Consider the following 21,305-nt stretch of genomic DNA (forward strand, 5'->3'; position numbering starts at 1 on the left):
TGATTTGCATTTGGTATATTATAGTGATTTCTTCCACTAAATTACACTCCAAATAGAAAAATTGGTCTTTATGAATTATATTTGTTATAAATTCTTTTTTTTTTAAACATCTGTTATGAAGAATATTTTTTAAAATATTTATTTTATTGAAGTGATTTCTATCTATATATATATAGAGAGAGAGAGAGAGTTCTAATTTTTAACAATGGGTGTAAATTTGAAAATCTAATTTTCAAATTTTCATACAACTTTTGGATTGGGTAGAGATTACCAAGCATGAGAAGTTTGTACATGGAAAATCTGTTCACGGTGACAGGCATACAAACATCCATATTCAATAAACTAAGACATACCTTTGAAATAATAACTGTAGAGCCCATACTGAAAGACTGTGTACCTAAGCTTTTACATGTGCATATAACAAACAAACATACTAGCAATAAAACATTGAATGAAAATTATAACAGATTTCAAAACTCACAATACAAAAGGAGATCCAGAGAGCACTTTTTTAGTTCGTATCATAGTAGTCTATCACATGGTTGTTCCGAGTTATAACGAAAACATATGGCATTTTCATTGAATAGAATTACCCACATAATGCAGTATTTACTCAATTGTCCATTTTTTGGATATGATCAAGCATGATGTTTCCCCTTATAGAATTTAGTTGAATTTCTTCCCCTCCAAAAGCTTGGCTTGTTCCTGTCCAAGCCCCTATCACTATCACCATAACCATGCCTGTATGGCAAAACTGGATCATATGACTTAGAGCCCTGATAGTTGCTAAGGTCAGTGGTAAAATTGCTTGGTGACTTCTTATCAACAGAAAAAGAAGGGCCGGTTGACTCTTGATCCTCCCTAACACCGTGTTGCTGGCCAACTCCATCCATTAGTTGCTGGTCAACTGAATGAGATGAACTCTGCTGCAACTCACAACAATCAAATTGCTGGCCCACAGAACGAGCAAACCCTGGTGGCTCCATCACCTCCCAATCAAATGACTTCAGGCTATTTGAACTACTGACTTCTGGTGATGGCGGCGCCATATCCTTTCTATCACAAATCTGTGAATAGGCACACTCGCATATCTCATCAACTTCTTTTCCCAGCTCATCTTCTGAATCCAATACCTTCCACGCAGCTTCAGAGATTTTCTCTAGGACTGGACTCCTGCCTCAAAAAATAACATTTAAATTTTTAGAACTTTAAGGACTATTTATTCTTGCCCATAGCTTGAAAAATTGGTTCATGTTGTAGAATTTTTCTGGATTCTGCTGCATGAAAGTTTTGGTTCCAACATCCAGTGGAGCTTCTCAATAATTTATTTTCTTTGCTAATTGATGTATAAGTTCACCCAAAAAGTCAGAACCAAAAGCTATCAAGCAGTAGAATCTAGTAAAACTCTACACAAAGAAAATCTGTAAAAGAAATCCACTCTTTAGATTCATAACTCATTACCATCAAGAGCATGATGAGTCATGAAATATGGAATGAAGCAAAGAACGCAACACAAAGTCTAGTATAGAGAATCAAAGGAAGATGACACAGATTTTCAGCTTCCTTGAGGCAGCATTTCAATTGTGATCCAAAATATTGTGACAAAGATAAATCAAATAATAACAGCGCAAAAACAAAACTGATGTTTATTATACACCACTGCACTTGTAAAAGATTACAAAAGAATACTTGATCTCATTGAGGATGGCATCGTAAAGTTGTCTAGGGTTCATATTCTCAGCTCCAGGTTTATTAAGCACCGAACTTTGCTCCACCTTTGAAACTATATAGTTTCTCAGTTCTCCCTGCAATTATAAAGCAGTTGCTGCATAAGAAAACTTAATAAATATTAAGCATGTTGCTACAAAAACTATTACCATTCTGCATTACGAATGCTCTTTTATTCCTTATCTCCTGTGAAACTACTAATGAAGACATGCAAAGATTCCTTTCAAAGAGTTAGGCAGTAAGATGCTAAAATCAAGGACTAAGGTACAGCTTTATAATATTAAAAATCAATGTAAATTATTGCAGTAAACATGCAGGAACAAAGTAACAAACTACAGATGAACAAAAGAAATCCATTAATGAGCTTCATTCCTTTGCTTTTCAAAAAAATGTACAAAAAGGAAAAATAAAAGGTGAATGTTGATGCTTATAGGCTCTATCATAAAGAGATGAAATACCTACATTGAATCTTATTCCCATAGCAGAACCAACCCGGACAACAATATGCCACAAATAAAACAAGGTAGTCAAAAGTTAAAACAGACTAAATCATAAAATGATGACCACTGTAGCCTCATAACCTATTCGGTTATATTTAAAGAGGTTATTACTATGAAATAACTAAAGCTTCATCCAAATGGCTATATATACAGGGCATTTAATGCTCCCAAGCCAATTCTGGTGTAAGGAAAACCTAAATCCAATAATGAGAAAATGAGATTCAAATTTGCAGTTTACTGTGATGTTTTCACAAAGGATGGAGTGTAAAAATACAGCTACCACATTTTGTTCATTAGCCATGCCAATACTGACCCTCTGTTGGTATCAGCTGTTGTGTGACATGTTTTGGTGTATGTCACTCAGATGGGTGATAGTATGGTCAGCCTGACAGAAGCATTACTCAGAATGAAGACATCCTACATCTTTTGTTCAGATTGGTCTCTGTGTATCCAGTTTCCTCTATTGGTTCTCCTGGTACAATTTTCCTAAGACAGTTTGGTTGGTCATCAGCAGAAGTATATCTGACAGAGAACATTCTACATTCCCTGTTGTTGGTGAACTTCTTGTGTACATGATTATTTTGATCCTGCTCATTGGTACATCTATTGTCTCTTGGATGGTTGATTGGACTCTCATGTTTGGGAGTTGTGCTGATCAACAATTTTGAAAAAAAAATTCTTGGTGGATGGCCACATAGGATCTTGGTTCTTGATTTCATCAGTGTGATACCTAAAGTCATCAGTTTATCATTGATCATAAGGTTTCAATCTTTTGGTCTTGGTTGTGGCATTCCCACGCTGTCGGTATTTGTGATATATCTTATGTGTGACCTATTTTTGTAATAACTGATGTCGTGACAATTTTCCCAAATCTAGGTCTGATGCTTATAAATAAAATGTGACAATTGAATTTGTGCATTGGCAGTAAAAATAACTGATGTGGTGACGATTTTCACAAATTTAGGTCTGATGCTTATAATAAAATGTGACAATTGAATTTGTGCATTGGCAGTATCACACGTTCTTGTTATTTTGGCCGACAAGTGATCTTGAATACCAGTATAAATAAAGAAATCCTTTTTGTATTCAAGCGTGTAATGGAAGTGTAATGGGAGTATAGGAGTGTATGTACTTGTGAGTATGCATATTCAGATGCATGTGGATGTGCAATATATGATGCTTAGAAGTTGCATGCATTGAAAATGTAATGAAAGTGCAAACTACTCAAACAAATTGATCGGGGAGGTGCAGACACTAATTAACTGGAATTTTCAAAGGCCCAGCACTATACTCTGTTTCGGACCTTTGGTTTCACTTATCATTCTATTGCTAGTGAGCTTTTGTATCGACGGTGAGCCTTTCTATATTTGGGTTGTGGCTATTGAGGTAGTTAGTCTACCAGCAGCACCCTTTGTTTAGGCTGTTAGCCTTGTTGTACTAAATCACCTATTAGGTGTCACCTTAATTGGTGTTATTATACATTTCATGAGAGTTAGCTTCTTCATGGTTTTTCCCAAATCAGACTTTCCACGTATAAATTTGGTGTTCATTATGCCAGTGTACCTGTGCTTTTAATGCTTGTCTTTTGATAGTATATTGTTGTGTTTTAACCGAAAGATCTTAAGTAGCAGTGGATGTATGTTAAGTGTTTACCAATAGTTAGAGAAGTTCTATTGGTTGTGTGGGAATAACTGATTCACCCCCTCTCGGTTATTTGGCCTGTTCAACAATAATAATCATCACATGCTGCAATCAGTAAGCAAATGTGTTCTAAACCATTGAGTGCATTTACTTCATGTAAATAAATTATATGTGATCATAATAGGAAATGTACTCACCATTTTTTTTAAGAAATTTCACACCTCGGAAGCAATTATTAACTTTGTACAGCATATTGTCCACAAAAAGATGACTGAGCAAAACAAATTAATATTCATACTGTTACCTAGGGTTTTTAAACCCTAAGTATTTCCCTCCCGCTATGTGGAAAGGTATTAAAAAGAAAGATAAAATCTTTTAAATCAATAATTTATTAATTATTTTGCTTTATATAATATTGAATTCCTAAAGAGTTAAATATTAATATATTTAAATGCAAAATAATTAAATGTTAAATTAATCTAAAATAGCATTAATCTTTCACATAGTTGATTCCACAAGAATTAATTATTTATTATACAACTGTTAAGTTAGAGGGAGTGGATTAAATTTTGAAGAGGAATGTAAAATAATTAATTCTTGATAGAATTAATTATTATAGTGTGCATTAAGGTTTGTGAAATTAAAGTGGGGATATAGGAAATGATTGTAAAATAATTAATTCTTTAATAGAATTAATTATTATAGTAATGTACTGGAGAAGTTGAAAGAAGAGTTCGGTAAGAAGTTGGGCAGTTGCCAAACTTCTTGGCAAAAAAAAATTATTTAATGGGAGAAAACTACTGTACCAGGGTTCTTTTTCTTTTCCGGGAGTGGGAGTTCTACAGCTGCTGCTACAGGGAGAAGACAGTTCTATTTTGTGACAGGGGAAGGAGCTTTGTCTTATGTAGATTGATTGTAATAGGGGATAGAGCAATATTATTGTTGTTTAATCATGTTTCTGAAATAAAGAGGGATATAAATGTGTTTGATTTTGCAGTCATATACATTTCTGTTTTTGATTTAGAAGGATTTTGGAGTCCTTTTGTTTCTATTTTAGATACAGTCCTTTATTACTATGTTGAACGTGATATATGTACTCTTGTGGTTATGTATTCATGCTTTTGTATAATGATCTTTGCAACTCTTCATGTCTCTTCTGTAATGTAGAAAGTCAAATAGGTGATCATAGGGTTATTTCTATGCTTTCTCTCTTTAGGTGTTAATTTGATAATCGCATTCATTCCATATTGATGGATGAATGTCAGAAAAACCTTCATGTCTTCAGGTTAAAGACATAAGCATATATCACATTCATTGAATATCTTTACGAGGGAGCTGTACCTCTCAATTCAGAGGAAGATTATCAATAAAATGATAATCTATCCAATTGTTAGTGGCAATTGTTCTTCTATTTGGGCATCTTGAGTCATTCTTTGTATTTAATTTTGGAAGGACAAAACTGTTTACTAACAGTTTTTGGCGACTCCGCTGGGGAAAGAAAGCAAGTTCCAGTGCTTTTCTTTTCTAGGAAATCTGAAGGTTACCTCCCCTAGGATGGAGGTTGGCGACTCTATTGAAGATGAATACCAAAAGGTATTTCAATGATATCCGGAAATCTTGAAGGATTGGATTCTTGCAAGAAATCAAGATGATGTCAATGTGTTTATTTTTATTCCTCCATTCAGAGAAAATCCAATCCAAGAAATTACAGAGGACATGGTAAACCGAGTAGCATTTTTAAAATCTTTTTATGGTGCTATCCTCATCCAAAGAAGATTTCTTGTGAAAGAGCCAAAAAAAGTACAAGAGATGTGTGAAGAAAAAGAAATTGGTGAAGTGGTCCATGAACAAGAAAATGCTCTTGAAGAGGACCCTGCAAATCTTTTCCATTATCTTCCTTTGGAGGAATCAATGCAAAAATTTTCAGTGGAAACACCACATGAGCAAGAAGAAGCTCCGAAGGGCATTGTTGAGGTTGAATCAAGTAAGAAATTTTTGTCAGGTGTTTTCTTTTCAGAGTAAGAATCTTTTAGATTTGATACTTCTGACATATATTCAGTCAGCTACTCTGATCAAGAAAGTTTAATAGTTCATCAAGATCAAGAAACACTTAAAGTTGACAATGCTAAAACAAAAAATTTCTTGCATGTTGATTATGAATGCTTCCAGTTTAGTCACAGGGAAACTAATGAAGAGTCTCCATAGCCCAAGGCATTCAAAAGTATTGAGAAAACTGAGATGGAAGTCAAAGGAAATTCTTTTACCCCCAGACCAATTCCATGCACACAACCCGAATTAGAAGTGTTCAGGTTTGATTGTGAAGACGGGCTAATGGATTTTGGTCCTGTACTGGAATCTTTTTGTTTTGAGATAGACTTTATAAACAAATTCTTGGAACCTGAATCTTTCAAGGAGGAAATTGCAGATTTAAATGAGAACTATGTGGGTGATCACTTCAATAATTTCAGGAAAGACTATCACCATAAAGACTCTATTTTATTTATGAAGAATCTCATGGAAGATGTCAAGAGTGCTGATAAGAAACAACCTGTGCAAGAAGACATTGAGGTGCCACAATTAATGAGCTATAATGCCAGCTGGCTTCTTGGTTTTAACTTGCTGTTCGGAAAGCTTATAGCTGTGGAGTTTTTCTTTTCAATGGTTGCTCTCCAATTTTCAGGAATGGACTCACTTTTACACCAACCATTGTTTCGCACCGGCGCATACTTCTCTCAACCAGTTAATGGTTTTCCGTGAGCAGCCAGGTACATTTTTCTGAGTATGGACTGCTTGCCCTACTCTTTGTACATAAAGTTTTTAATGTGGCTAGGCGTGGTTTGCTTTGTTTGTTTTTGTGGTGCTGGTAGTTTTTGTGTTTTTGGTGTTCCCCTGCTCTTTTCTTCTCTGCAAGCAGCTCTCTTTGTTCTCTGCCCTACAATTCTATTTTTCTAATGGCTCTTTTCATCAATGGAGCGGATATTTTTTTCAAACTACATGGGCTCTAGAAATTTCTATGCTTACACCTCAAGAAATTAGGGTTCATTGAAAGATAAATGATGATGAGTTGGCATAATGGAATAATACTCATCTTTATCATCAATGGAATATGCAGACAATAAGGGCTTCATTCAGAAATACTTTAAAGGCTGAATGTATGGGTAAATATTTAGTGCCAGACTATAGTTTTAAAAAAAGGATACCTTTGGAAAAAGGAATATATTCATTGGTTGGAGACTTAGAAGCATTGTGTATTGCACCAATGTACATTTTACCTATAGTTGGTTGCTATCGAGCCTTTTCATTTGACAGTATGTAACAGCAGGTCAAAGCAAAAATCTGGAATGGTATGCCTCTTTATTGAGTATTCATGACTGCAGCCTATATAGAGTTATATAAAATTTGAAAGTGTGGACAGGTGTACCTGATTTATTGGGTGTATATGAGGAGATTCATTTTGGCCATCATACACCAAGATGATTCCTTTAGAGCTCAATATGTCAAGGCTGAGACATTAAGGATTTGTGCCGCTAAGTACGATAACTCCTCATCAATGAAATCCAAAAGGTGATTGATGGAAGATAGCGAATCCTATTAAGCGAGACAAATGCAAACGATATGACTTCGATCCCTTGGATGCGTGGATTGAAACAAATCCTCCCTGCTACTATTAATTCTTTTCACATTCACTGCAGTGGTAGGATGTGTATTGCTTTCAATGGGTCAATATAAGTTCCATTTTGAGATAAGCTGCGGCAGATGAACTTGAAGAGAAAATACAGAAGGCTCTTGATGCTCCCCAGAATGCTTTAATTGCAGTAGCTGGTGTGATGCTTCTGGTAGCCATTCTTGGTTTCTTATTGACTATTCTTTGCTTCAAACATAATATATGTGGGCTGGTCATTATTGGATGGCTGCTCGTGACAAATACATTTGTTCTCAGTGGTGTGTTTATTGCACTTAACAATGCTATTGCAGATACCTATGTTGGTGTGGATGAGTGGTGAAGGAGTTTTGAGTCGCACTTAAAATGCGCTAACCCTAATTAGGGGTGGTGACGTGACAGTTAGAAGATAAAAAAGGCCGACCCAATCCATCTTGCACACTAAAGAAGATGCAAGTATTTTTGTTGAAACAGTAAAGACCGTTAATGAAGCATCTTTTGCTGATAAAGTTGAATAGTATCGATGAAAATGTTTTAAAGCATTTTGCTAGACGTGGCTCACGAGCTGTACTGAATCCAATGACATCTATGTTTGGCGGAATTGTTGGACAGGTGGTTGTCAAAGCATGTCCTGAGAAGTTTCACCCACTTTTTCAGTTTTTCTATTTTGACTCATTGGAATCCCTTCCAATTGAGCCACTTTGTCCAGAAGAATGTGCAGCATTGAATTAACACAAGCTTGTGGTAATAAAATAATCAATGGCTTTCTAATGGACTTGTTTTTATGAGCAATTGCCTAAAACTTGGAGAAAGGAAAGAATTCATTTTTATGACTTTATGTTGAGCATACGTAGCTGCTTGCAAAGACATAAAGGTGTTAGTGATCCATTAGATGCTGTTGCTGAGGAGATTTCAAGGAAGCAATTTTATTGTGCAGCCAAACACAAGAAGATGGTAATCATGGATTCAATACAATGTTTGCAGTATGAACGAGTATAACCATAGCCACTGTGGATGGTGAGACATTGTGATAGTATCAAAACTCGAGAGCATTATTTCTTTGTTATTTGAGTGAGCTTGATAATTTAAAAAGAGTTCGGGATAAGGAAGAAGATTGGAGCAGACCTGCAATACTATTTGAGCATGTATAAAAATGCATACCCATATTGTAAGAGACCCACAAAGTACGAAACTCAAAGAAGTTGAGTCAGCTAGGGGTTGAGTTGGGTCAGCAAGTACTCATGGAGCAATGCTTTTAAGTCGATATTGTTAACTTGACAGTATCGGTATGATGGTATTAAAGGTTTGTGAGCCTTTAGTTTGTATTTGTAGACTTGAAAAGAAGCAAAATATACAGATACATCTATCTTCATGGCAGTTTGAAGAAAGTCAATTGAAGTGCTTATAGAACAGAATAGATCAAGTTAATTAAATTGTCAGGTGCTCCAACTCATGGTAAATGGTGTAGCTGATGCATTGATATTGAATAGAATGTTCAAGCATCTTTTCAATAAAGGAATTATCTTGTTTGCTACTTCCAATAGGCTTCCTGATCAGCTATACGAGGGTGGTCTGCAGAGAGATTTATTCTTACCCTTCATCTCATTGTTGAAGGAGCAATGAATAATTCATCCAATTGGTTCATCCATTGACTACATAAAGCTCACTTCAGCTGAAAAAGGATTCTATTTCTGTGATGAAGGAGCCTCTCAGCTTTTAAGAGAAAAGTTGATAGGTGAATGCATTGCCACCCCAACAAGTGTAGAAGTTGTAAAGGGAGACACACAACATTAATTGAAGAGCCAAGATTGCAGTAAGATTGTGACAATAATGGATACCACTCAGAATTGCCCTAATATTTCTTATCACAAACACAAAAATAGTGGAATGATGACTCTACACCCAATGGATAAAGCACTGGATTACAGCAGCAGACAGAGATTCTGGAGTTCTCTGCATCCCGGTACAGAATGCAGCCCCCAGAAAGAGCTAAGTGTTACTTAGGGTTTTTAAACCCTAAGTATTTCCCTCCCACTATGTGAAAAGGTATTAAAAAGAAAGATAAAATCTTTTAAATCAATAATTTATTAATTATTTTGCTTTATATAATATTTAATTCCTAAAGAGTTAAATATTAATATATTTAAATGCAAAATAATTAAATGTCAAATTAATCTAAAATAGCATTAATCTTTCACATAGTTGATTCCACAAGAATTAATTATTTATTATATAACTATTAAGTTAGAGGGAGTGGATTAAATTTTGAAGAGGAATGTAAAATAATTAGTTCTTGATAGAATTAATTATTATAGTGGAAATTAAAGTGGGCGTATAGGAAATGATTGTAAAATAATTAATTCTTTAATAGAATTAATTATTATAGTAATGTACCAGAGAAGTTGAAAGAAGAGTCCGGTAAGAAGTTGGGCAGTTGCCAAACTTCTTGGCAAAAAAAAAAAAATTTAATGGGAGAAAACTATTGTACCAAGGTTATTTTTCTTTTCCGGGAGTGGGAGTTCTACAGCTGCTGCTACAGGGAGAAGACAGTTCTATTTTGTGACAGGGGAAGGAGCTTTGTCTTATGCAGATTGATTGTAATAGGGGATAGAGCAATATTATTGTTGTTTTATCATGTTTCTGAAATAAAGAGGGATATAAATGTGTTTTATTTTGCAGTCATATACATTTGTGTTTCTGATTTAGAAGGATTTTGGAGTCCTTTTGTTTCTATTTTAGATACAGTCCTTTATTACTATGTTGAACATGATATATGTAATCTTGTGGTTATGTATTCACGCTTTTGTATAATGATCTTTGCAACTCTTCCTGTCTCTTCTGTAATGTAGAAAGTCAAATAGGTGATCATAGGGTTATTTCTTTGCTTTCTCTTTTTAGGTGTTAATCTGATAATCGCATTCATTCCATATTGATGGATGAATGTCAAAAAACCCTTCGTGTCTTTAGGTTAAAGACATAAGCATATATCACATTCATTGAATATCTTTACGAGGGAGCTGTACCTCTCAATTTAGAGGAAGATTATCAATAAAATGATAATCTATCCAATTGTTAGTGGCAATTGTTCTTCTATTTGGGCATCTTGAGTCATTCGTTGTATTTAATTTTGAAAGGACAAAACTGTTTACTAACACATACTTTAAGCATACTTAAGTGTTTGTGCACAGGACAAGTAAGCACATATGATAGCTTCAACTAACTACTCCTAGAAAGAAAACAAATTTCAAAGCATTTAGTATAATAAACCTCCTCCCCTAAAGGATCTAATTAATCAAGAACCTCAGAGCATCAATTGCTCATTACAGTCAAGGATGTTTCAATATCCTAGAGGATGCTTTACTCAAGATAATACTCTCTTTCAAGGCCTAATGCATATGAATCTCCTTCCATAAAAAGTCTATCTATTCGTGATCATGGATGGATTCCAAGTAGCTCATCACAATCAAGAAGATGCAAAGACATCATCAATATATCAAGGATAATTTAAGCATATCACCATAAACAGGATGTTTGAAACATTGCCATTGATGTCAAAGTGCCTTTTGTTCAAGAAATACACTTGTTGGAAAATGGTCATTGATGTCATAGTGAGATTGTTGAAAATATTGTCATTGGTGACAAAGGTGGTTGATATCAAAGTTTGGTACCGTTTGTTATATTAGCTTCAATAGAGTGGTGGTTGGCTGACTCATGGGATTTTATTCCTTTAGGTGTAGTTCGAGGCTGACATGGAAATTTTAATATCATGATTTATGGCACACCTATGTGCTTAATGCATTTAATTTTTGGTGCATTAAATTCTATAAAAGGGTGAAACAAGTTTGTGTGTTAGTGTGTTGTATGTGATGCTTTAGCAATCAAATACAGAGGAGAGCAGATTTAATACACAGCAGATATTGTGAAGTGTGAAACTGCAGAAAAACATATTCATCATCTATTGAAGAAGCAACATCCAGCAGGCAAGACTCTGTAGAAGAGGTTTGTGCCTCCTAAAACAAGAGATCGATGTCTCTTGTTAAGATGGTACACTATTGGTGTCTCTTGTTGAATTGGTGCTTAATTTTGGGGATTGGTGTCTCTAGGAGGTTGATGCCTACAAATTCTATAAGTGAGGGTTGGTGTCTCCAGTGTTTTGGTACCTGCAAATATTGTAAGATCTTTTTTTTGCGGTTGGATATGGACAGTCAATCCAAGGAGCAATTCTCCATTTTTTTTGCCTAAAGGATTTCCATGCAAATCTTTCGTTCTTGATTGTGCAGATCATGTGTGTTTGTTGTTAATTGTTATTGTGATTGCTAAGTAAAAATAAAAGATTGTCTTATACTGATTTAGCACCACCACCCTGTCAAGATAAGTGTGTCCTCATCAATTGGTATCAAAGGGGTTCCTACCGAAATAGCCTAACTGCTAGAAGGTAGATATTGGAAGCACACATCAATCGTCGTGAACGTTTCTCGTCAAATAGAGCTCCATTGTTTGAGGGAACAAACTATGAATTCTAGAGCATTATGATACAAACTTATCTAATGACCCTCAGTTTTGATATTTGACAATTGAGTGGTGGATGCAATAGTCAACACCACCTTTTAAACTTGATCCATTGGTGAAGGTGTTGGAGCAAATATAAGAAAACTGTTGGAATTTGCTAGAATCAGAATACATAAAAACCTTCTACAAATGAACCAAATTAGCACAAATAACAATATCTGTAATTTACAAAAAGAATCTATGTACATAAAGATCCTTGCACATATGGGCAAGCTAGATGTGTAAGAATGTAGCAAATGATGATTGACTGCCATTCCAAAAATGAGACATCATGAGAACACTTGACAAGTGTGTAAGCAAGTGGCTAATGCATATGCAATAGGTGTCTCATAAAGCGGCTATAAGAAGTGAGACAAAAGACTATAAAACTCTACATGGATACTTAAGCAATGTGAATAGTGTTAAGTTTATAACTATGATAATCTACTGATCCGAGACAGACCGCACTTAATCTTCATCCTTTAATATCACTTGAAGACATTATATACTTGTCTTACACCTCTAGGATGGGCGGTGATTTTTAGGATAGGATTATGTTAACTAAACTTAACATAGTATCTTAGTTATGTTTACCTTTCATCATTTCCTTCTAAGTTGCCAATTTCTGGAAAGGTGTATAGAACCGACCTAGGAAGGGTCATGTCCCTTTGAGGGACATGCCCTTTGGTCATGATATTAATGATGGGAATTATTGCAGTTTGAGGACACACAAGAATAACAACTCTACTCCCTCAAGAAATAATATGAAGTCGAATTTATTGCAGAGATAAATAACTTTCAGTTCAGAATAAAAGAAAACAACTTCTCCATACTTCAGTTTATTAAGAAGTTCATTTTCAGCAACCAAGGATAGATTACCTAATTTAAAAGGTACAGAATTTGCAGAAACTTTACATGGTATCAGAGCTTTGGTAGTCGAACCTAGGCTCTGCAAATTTAAGTAATCAGACCTTAAACATATTTAGCACTTTTTTACTACCTTCAATGGCATACACAATCAAACCCGAGGACAAGTTTGATGGGAAAGAACACTTTGAAACCTGAAAATTCAGAATCATGATGATTCTTGAAGAAAATGATGTAAAACAATTTGCTGATAAAGTATCCAAACAACCTCCAGTTGAACCTCATAAATCTATCTGAAGCAAAGGAAATAGGAAAGCCATTCAAATCATATTAGATGGAGTAAAAAATGATATCGTACCCATGCTTACAAAACATTAAACAACATTTGATATGATGAATGCATTACTAAATGCATATGAGGTCAACAATGCAACTAGAGTTCTCGCAATGAAAAGGCAACTAAATCACATACAAATACAGAAAGGAGAATCAATGAATTCTTACTTCCTAGGGGTTGTCGGCATTAGAAATGAATTGTCAAGTATAGGAACAATTATTAGTGACACAGAATTAACACTAATGGCTATAGATGGATTACCAGATTCATGAGAAACTTTTGCACAAGGAATAAATGCCAGAGATAAACTTCCTGACTTCAACAGACTTAAGAGGGATTGTCTTGAAGAAGAACCCAGAAAATTAAAGAAAGGAGGGAAACTAAAAACAGAAGATGAAGAACTTCGCGTTCTTAATACAAACTCCTATAAGGGCAAGAAGAAGCATTTCAAGAAGAAAAAGGGAAATCAAAAGAATGGAAAACCCAAGAAAGATCTATCCAAAATAAAGTGTTTCAAATGTGAAAAGTTTGGACACTACAGATCTAATTGTCCTAAGCATTCTAAACAAGCAAACTGTACAAATGTTACTAGGGAAGAAGATACCTATGATCCTGAGAATCATGTACTGTATTCATCACTATCAAATGAAATCGCAAGTAACGCATGGGTAATTAGTAGTGGATCTTATAGACATATAACAAGACACAAATAGGCACTAGACTCTATCTCAGAAAAGGTTAATGGCAAAGTTACCATTGGTGATAATTCAGCACATTCTGTCAAAGGAATTGGAAACTGCACATTGAAACTAAAATCAGGAAATTCTCTTCTCCTCAAAGGAGTAATCTACGTACCAGGAATAAAAAGAAATCTAATCTCGGTTATAGCACTTGAAGATGATGGGCATAATGTTGCATTCATGGGTGGTAAAGTAATAACTTGGGCAAAGAACTCCTCAATTAATAAAACAAAGTTGATTGGTCCGAGAAAAGGATATTTGTATGAATTAAATTCAGAATCTAGTCAACCTATTCAAGCCTTAATTCATGAAGCTACAGACATAAATGAAATATGGCACAGAAGATTAGGGCATCTAAATTTCAAAACCTTATCAACTATGGAGAAGATGATTATCGGGTTACCTAAACTAAATAAGACCACTCAAGCATATGCAAAGGGTGCGCTCTGGGTAAGAATACCAAAAGTCCATTTCATGATAGCACTAGAAAAACAAATAATGTTTAGGAATTAATTCATTCTGATTTATGTGGACCTATGTTTGTTCCTTCTCTTGGAGGATTCTGGTACTAGATTTTGTTCATAGATGACTTCTCTTGGAAGATTCTGGTACTATATTTTGTTCATAGATGACTTCTCTAGGAGAACATGGATTTACTTCTTAAAATGCAAAGAATCAGAAGAAATCCTAAAGAGATTTGAATAATTCAAAACATTAACTGAGAACTTATCAGGACATAAAATTAAAACTCTTAGAACTGATAATAGAGGGGAATAAACCTCAAATTTGTTTAAAAGGTTTTGTAAAGAAACACGAATTAAGAGGGAGACCACTCAAGCATATGCAAAGGGTGCGCTCTGGGTAAGAATACCAAAAGTCCATTTCATGATAGCACTAGAAAAACAAATAATGTTTTGGAATTAATTCATTCTGATTTATGTGGACCTATGTTTGTTCCTTCTCTTGGAGGATTCTGGTACTAGATTTTGTTCATAGATGACTTCTCTTGGAAGATTCTGGTACTATATTTTGTTCATAGATGACTTCTCTAGGAGAACATGGATTTACTTCTTAAAATGCAAAGAATCAGAAGAAATCCTAAAGAGATTTGAATAATTCAAAACATTAACTGAGAACTTATCAGGACATAAAATTAAAACTCTTAGAACTGATAATAGAGGGGAATAAACCTCAAATTTGTTTAAAAGGTTTTGTAGAGAAACACGAATTAAGAGGGAGTACACTGTTCCTTATAATCCAGAACAAAACGGGGTAGCAGAAAAAAAAAATAGAACAATTATAGAAGCTGCTAGAGCTATGATATTTTATCAAAATCTAGAATATTATCTTTGGGCAGAAGCCTCTTGTACTGCTGTCTATATTCAAAACCGAAGCCCTCACTCTTACCTTAGAGATAAAACTCCTGAAGAAGTATTTACTAAGGTTAAACCCAATATAAGTCATCTTAAGATTTTTGGGTGCCCCATATATATCCATGTTCCAAAAGAAAAGAGAGCTAAACTAGAACCCTTTGGAAGGAACGGTATTTTTGTAGGGTATAGTGAAACATCTAAGGCATATAGGATTTTCATACCTGGATAGAAAAGTATTGAACTTAGTAGGGATGTAATTTTTGAAGAAGATCTAGCATTCAAAAGAGCCCTAAGTTCTGAAGAACCTTCTCCTTTACCTAGTTCTGAAAGAAATAGTGAGTTTGAGTCCTAGAGGGAGAACATAGAAGAAATTGAAGATGAAATTCAAAATCGAAATCTTGGAGAAACTCAAAATTCAAAGAAAAGACCACTTTGGGCCATTAAAACAGTCAAGGAAGCACAAGACTTTGTTGCACCTTCTGGAACAATCAGAGAAAGAAAAAGACCTAAAAGATTTCCTAGTTATACAGCAAACGTAAGTGATTTATCCAAAATAGAACCAACCAATTCTTCAAATGATATTAAACATACAGCTTGGAAAGAAGCTATGACAAAAGAATACCAATCTATTATGAAGAATGATGTTTGGGGAATTGTTGCAAGACCTAAAGGAAAATTAGTTGTTTCTTCCAAGTGAATATTTAAAATAAAGCAAGCTACTAACATAAGCATTGAGAAATATAAAGCTAGATTTGTAGCCACAGGATTCTCTCAGAAAGAAGGGATTGATTATGAAAAAACTTTTGCTCCTGTCGCCAGATATACCTCTGTAAGAGCAATCCTAGCAATTACAGCATCGAAGGGATGGAAAGTACATCAAATGGATGTAAAAACAACATTCCTAAATGGAAAGATTGCAGAGGAAGTATATTTGGAGCAACCTGAAGGATTTGAAACTCATGATCCTAACGCTTTTGTTTGCAGGCTCAAGAAAGCTCTCTATGGGCTTAAACAGGCTCCAAGGGCTTGGTATGAAAGAATTGATAAGTATCTCACCGGCTTAGGATTTTCCAAGAATGAAGTCGATCCAAATTTATATTATAAAAGCGATAAAGATGATGTGGTAATTCTGATACTATATGTTGATGATTTACTAATAACAAGTGATGATCATCTCATAGATCAATGCAAGAAAGATTTAATTAGAGAATTTGAGATGAAGAACTTGAGACTCCTTCATTACTTCCTAGGACTGCAAGTACGGCAAAATTCTGACAATATCATACTTAATCAAGGGAAAGATACGTCAGATATTTTGAAGAGATTTGGAATGTGGAATTGCAAGTCTATGTCTTCTCCAATGGAGACTAATCTACATAAACTTAAAGAAGTAGTAGTAGAATCACCTTCCATAGATTCTACCCTCTACAAACAGATGATTGGATCCCTTATGTACTTAGTAAATACAAGACCTGATATTTGTTATGTTGTTAATGCCTTAAGCTAGTTTATGTGTGAGCCAAAAGAGATTCACCTAGTTGCAATTAAACACATTATGAGATACTTACAAGGCACTCTTAATTTTGGACTCAAATATGATAAAGTTGATTTAGATTTGCATGGATTCACCGACTTAGATTGGGGTGGAAGTGTTAAAGATAGAAAAAGTACTTTAGGATGTTGTTTCAGCTTAGGATCAGCAATGATATCTTGGATATGCAAAAAGCAGTCTTCAGTAGCTCAGAGCTCCATTGGAGTTGAATACATTGCAACAGCGATGGCCTTTCGAGAAGCAGTTTGGCTAAGGAAGTTATTTGTGGGATTATTTGGGCAAGCTATGAATCCTACAATTATTCATTGTGATAATCAAAGTTGCATCATGCTTTCAGCGAATCCAGTTTTTCATAACAGGTCCAAGCATATTGAAATTCCTTACCATTATGTAAGAGATATGGTAGATAGGAATACTGTAAAGTTAGAATACATTTGCACTGCGGATCAGACAGCAAACATATACACCAAACCTCTATCTAGAGTGAAGATAGATCACTTCAGGAGAAGACTTGGTATGGTTGAATTGTAATCCATTTGTATTCTTTAAATTATTAATAAAACAATTTTATTTTATCAAGCTATTGACGGTTATGGGCTCCACCATCTGTATTCATTATTTAAGAGGTGATGATCTCTGAGATAATGAATAGTTGTAAAAAGACATTATGAGAGATGACGATCCCTTAGATAAGATATTGAATAGTAGAGAACTACTATTAGATCTAGGTGAATTCAAGATCATTTGTGAAATAAGCATTTCTATGCTTATTTATCACAACTTGGATAAAGGAAGAATTCATTCTTTAGTCTTTATCCTGTGTTCTGGTAGATCTTAACTCAAGATCAAGTTGTGATATAAGATTACCAGTTCCTATGAGTCACAACCTGGATAAATGAAGAATTTGATCATTCTTCGGATGTTATCCTATGTGTGTTGAATGAATACTGACATCACTAGTATAAGTGATGAGTCATATCAAAAGATAGTTATATGATTCAATATGATGTATTTCATGATGTCATTTGCTCGAGAAGATTCAAATAGATCTAGAGTATCAATCTATGCTTATTAATCATAATTGATGATGCTAGATATGTTATCTCTCAATGTGATTATCAAGTTAAGAGGGAGTGTTAAGTTTATAACTATGATAATCTGTTGATCTAAGAGTGTAGACCGCACTTAACCTTCATCGTTTAATATCACTTGAAGACATTATATACTTTTCTTACACCTCTAGGATGGGCGGCGATTTTTAGGATAGGATTATGTTAACTAAACTTAACATAGTATGTTAGTTATGTTTACCTTTAACCATTTCCTTCTAAGTTGCCGATTTTTGGAAAGGTGTATAGAACCGACCTAGGAAGGATCATGTCCCTTTGAGGGACACGCCCTTTGGTCATGATATTAATGATGGGAATTATTGCAGTTTGAAGACACACAAGAATAACAAGTCTGTTCCCTCAAGCAATAATACCCAGTCAAATTTATTGCAGAGATAAATAACTTTCAGTTCAGAATAAAAACAAACAACTTCTCCATACTTCAGTTTATTAAGAAGTTCATTTTCAGAAACCAGGGATAGATTACAAGTCTGATTTAAAAGGTACAGAATTTGCAGAAACTTTACAAATAGGACTATCTCTGTGCATATTGTAAGCTAACTAGTTTAATAAAGTCATTATTTACACCAACACCCCCCTGAAGTGCAACTCAGGGAGTAATGTATGCATGATGATGAGGCTTAGCTACTGGACCATATTAGGCACTCATTTACAATTTTTTCATAGAGAAAAACAAAGGAGAAAACTCAATGGGAACCAAGCTTCTCTCCAAAAGAAATGTTAGAATAATGAATGTACAAGAGAAGATGATAGACCATAGAAGGAAGGACTAATCAGGACCCTCAAGGACTATTCCACACAGAAGTACAATGAAAGTTTTCCTAATGAGAAAGAAATGAGAAACTATGCAGCCCCCTATATTGTGATGCGTGTAGTGCTGATAGATGCTCAACATTAGATGTTAAAGATGACCCATACTTGCTAAAAACCACCATGAATATGTGCAAGATGGCTTCCCATTTCAGATGAAGGAAATATAGCTGTCTCTGAAGTTTGCACAGAATTAAAAGACTGAACGTTATCATACTGGTTTTCCAAACATACAGCGCTGAAAATTGGTATGCATATTTTGTTGCAAGGAACTACTCGTGCTTTCTATGAAGCAGTTCTTGATACATATATAGCAACAACCATTGAGACTGCGATGCATGTAAATATACTACATTCTTCATTTCCATATGATGTCAAGAAGGTGTAGAAGTGCTCAAAGCTTTGACTTCATGGAATTGCTCAAAGTCGTGACTTCATGGAATTGCTCAAAGTCATGACTTCATGGAAATGCTCAAAGGAATGACTAGACACGCCTTTCAAGAGAATTATAAGTAAAGAAGCTGTGGAAGTGCTCATAACATGATTCACGGAAGTGCTAGCAGGCACGACTCAAGATACCCCACTTAATTCAATATTAGGCAAACCCCCACCCATTTTTTGGCACTTTATAACTTAGTGCTTTTTACAATGCAACAAAGTCCATAGCATAGAGAATGTCAAAACATTGATTTTTGCAAAAAGAAAAAGTTCTCAATTCAAGATACTGTTTAAAAGTTATGGGACACTCACTTTCTCACAAAATGGCCTATTTTTTATTACATTAGCAGTAAAGTAGATAAAGTTTCTCTAAGATGGGATCTAACCTATGTGTACAACTACTCACTAGAATTTTCATAGAATATGATTTCCGATGAGTATACATTTGTTAGACTTCAACGCCATGAGTGAAAATGATGACAAAAGGGAGAAAATCAGCATTCCCTTTACATGTGGTTGATAATTCATTAAAAACCGCTAATTTTAAATTGACAAATTCAAAAAGAGAGCAAAACTATGCTGAATTTAATCAAGCCTCTATGTAAAACAACTTGACCACTTTGGAGTGAAATTGTTGATCGGTTGTTATCTGGCATTGAAAAGCCTCAAATCATTCTTCGTGCTAGATGCCACATCGAGCAGTTGAGACACTATTGCCACAAATAGATGAACCAATCAAAGACACTATTGTCGCAAACAGAGGACGGATCCACTATCAACCTATGTCGTCAGTAGAAACTGTGTCAACCGACTTGATTGTCGTCGGTGTTTTTGTATTCTGTAGACGACATCGTCGGTAAAGATTTTGTAGCCAACGGGTAAATAGTTTGTAGCGGACATAATGTTTGTGGCCGACGGACTCCTTCAAGAAGTTTCGGCGGATAGTATTTATACCCCGTTTGGGATCATTGTAAATCATCTTATCTTATGAAGCATATTGTAATGTTCTGGCATATGCGAATAATCTAAGGAGTTCTACCGTTCGTATTTCCATTGTCTGTATGCATTCATTTAATTTACCCATACGGTAAACATTTGGCGTCGTTGCCCTATGAACTGGAAGGTGGGAGGAATGAAGATTAATGCCAAATCAGCTTAACAAGGATCGAAATAAGGCCAAGGGAAAAGATGGAATCCGTACTGCACAAGAGAATTTAATTCTGGCACAACAAGCCGAACGCCAAAGGAGATTCCAAAAGATCGCCGACAAAAACTGGAGCATGGAAGACTTGTTGGAGGAAACTCGGCAGCGGGTGGAATTGGTGGAAGAAGCACGGGGGGAGTTTTTGAATTTGTGTTCGCCGAGGGAAGAGAATCCAGACGGAAGAGCATCGACTCGCATGGCTCGAAGTGCCGACAGAGCAAAAGCGTGGAGTGAACTCTTCGTCCGGGAAATACTTCTGCAGGGGACAACTTCAAAACACCCTTCTTCACCAAGGTTCGCAGCTGTTGAGTCTGACGGTGTGGGAAAACAGTCTACCGATGTGGGAGAATAGTCCGCCGGTGTGGGAGTGCAGTCTACCAGTGTGGGAGACCAGTCCCCCGGTGTGGGAGTGCAATCCGCCGGTGTGGGAGTGCAGACCGCCGGTGTGGGAGTGAAGAGCGCCAGTGTTGCAGGACCGAGCAACGCCTATTTACAGAAACCAATCGTAATGGCGGGACCAAAAGAGAAACTGCTGAAGTTCGATGGAGATGGTATGACCGATCCCATTCGACATTGCAAAACATGTGAAACAATCTGGAGGGCAAATGGGATAACTGATGAAGACGACTGGATGAGGCAATTTCCGGCAACCCTACCGGGTGTGGCAATTGACTGATTTACTAGTGCAGATCCGCAGAAGCTAGATAGTTGGAATAACATTAAAAAGGAGTTTTTGGCCGAATTTCAACTGTTGCGCGATGATAATAAAATTGTTG

General features: G+C 35.5%; 1 protein-coding gene across 1 annotated transcript in view; it reads right to left on the minus strand.

Moving 5' to 3' along the window:
* Window positions 1–431: 431 nt before the first annotated feature.
* LOC149531883 (uncharacterized) overlaps window positions 432–21,305 on the minus strand; it is a 57,876-nt gene continuing 37,002 nt past the window's right edge. Inside the window, exons 2-3 of the mRNA XM_089811089.1 lie at window positions 1,690–1,805; window positions 432–1,173 (exon numbers count right to left, since the gene is read on the minus strand). Coding sequence (XP_089667215.1) covers window positions 639–1,173; window positions 1,690–1,805 — 651 coding nt within the window. The 3' untranslated portion in view covers window positions 432–638. The remainder of the gene's footprint in view (window positions 1,174–1,689; window positions 1,806–21,305) is intronic.

This window comes from Cupressus sempervirens, chromosome 11 (genome assembly GCF_028749045.1).
Source record: "Cupressus sempervirens isolate cs-2001-9-10 chromosome 11, ASM2874904v1, whole genome shotgun sequence".
NCBI lineage: Eukaryota > Viridiplantae > Streptophyta > Pinopsida > Cupressales > Cupressaceae > Cupressus > Cupressus sempervirens.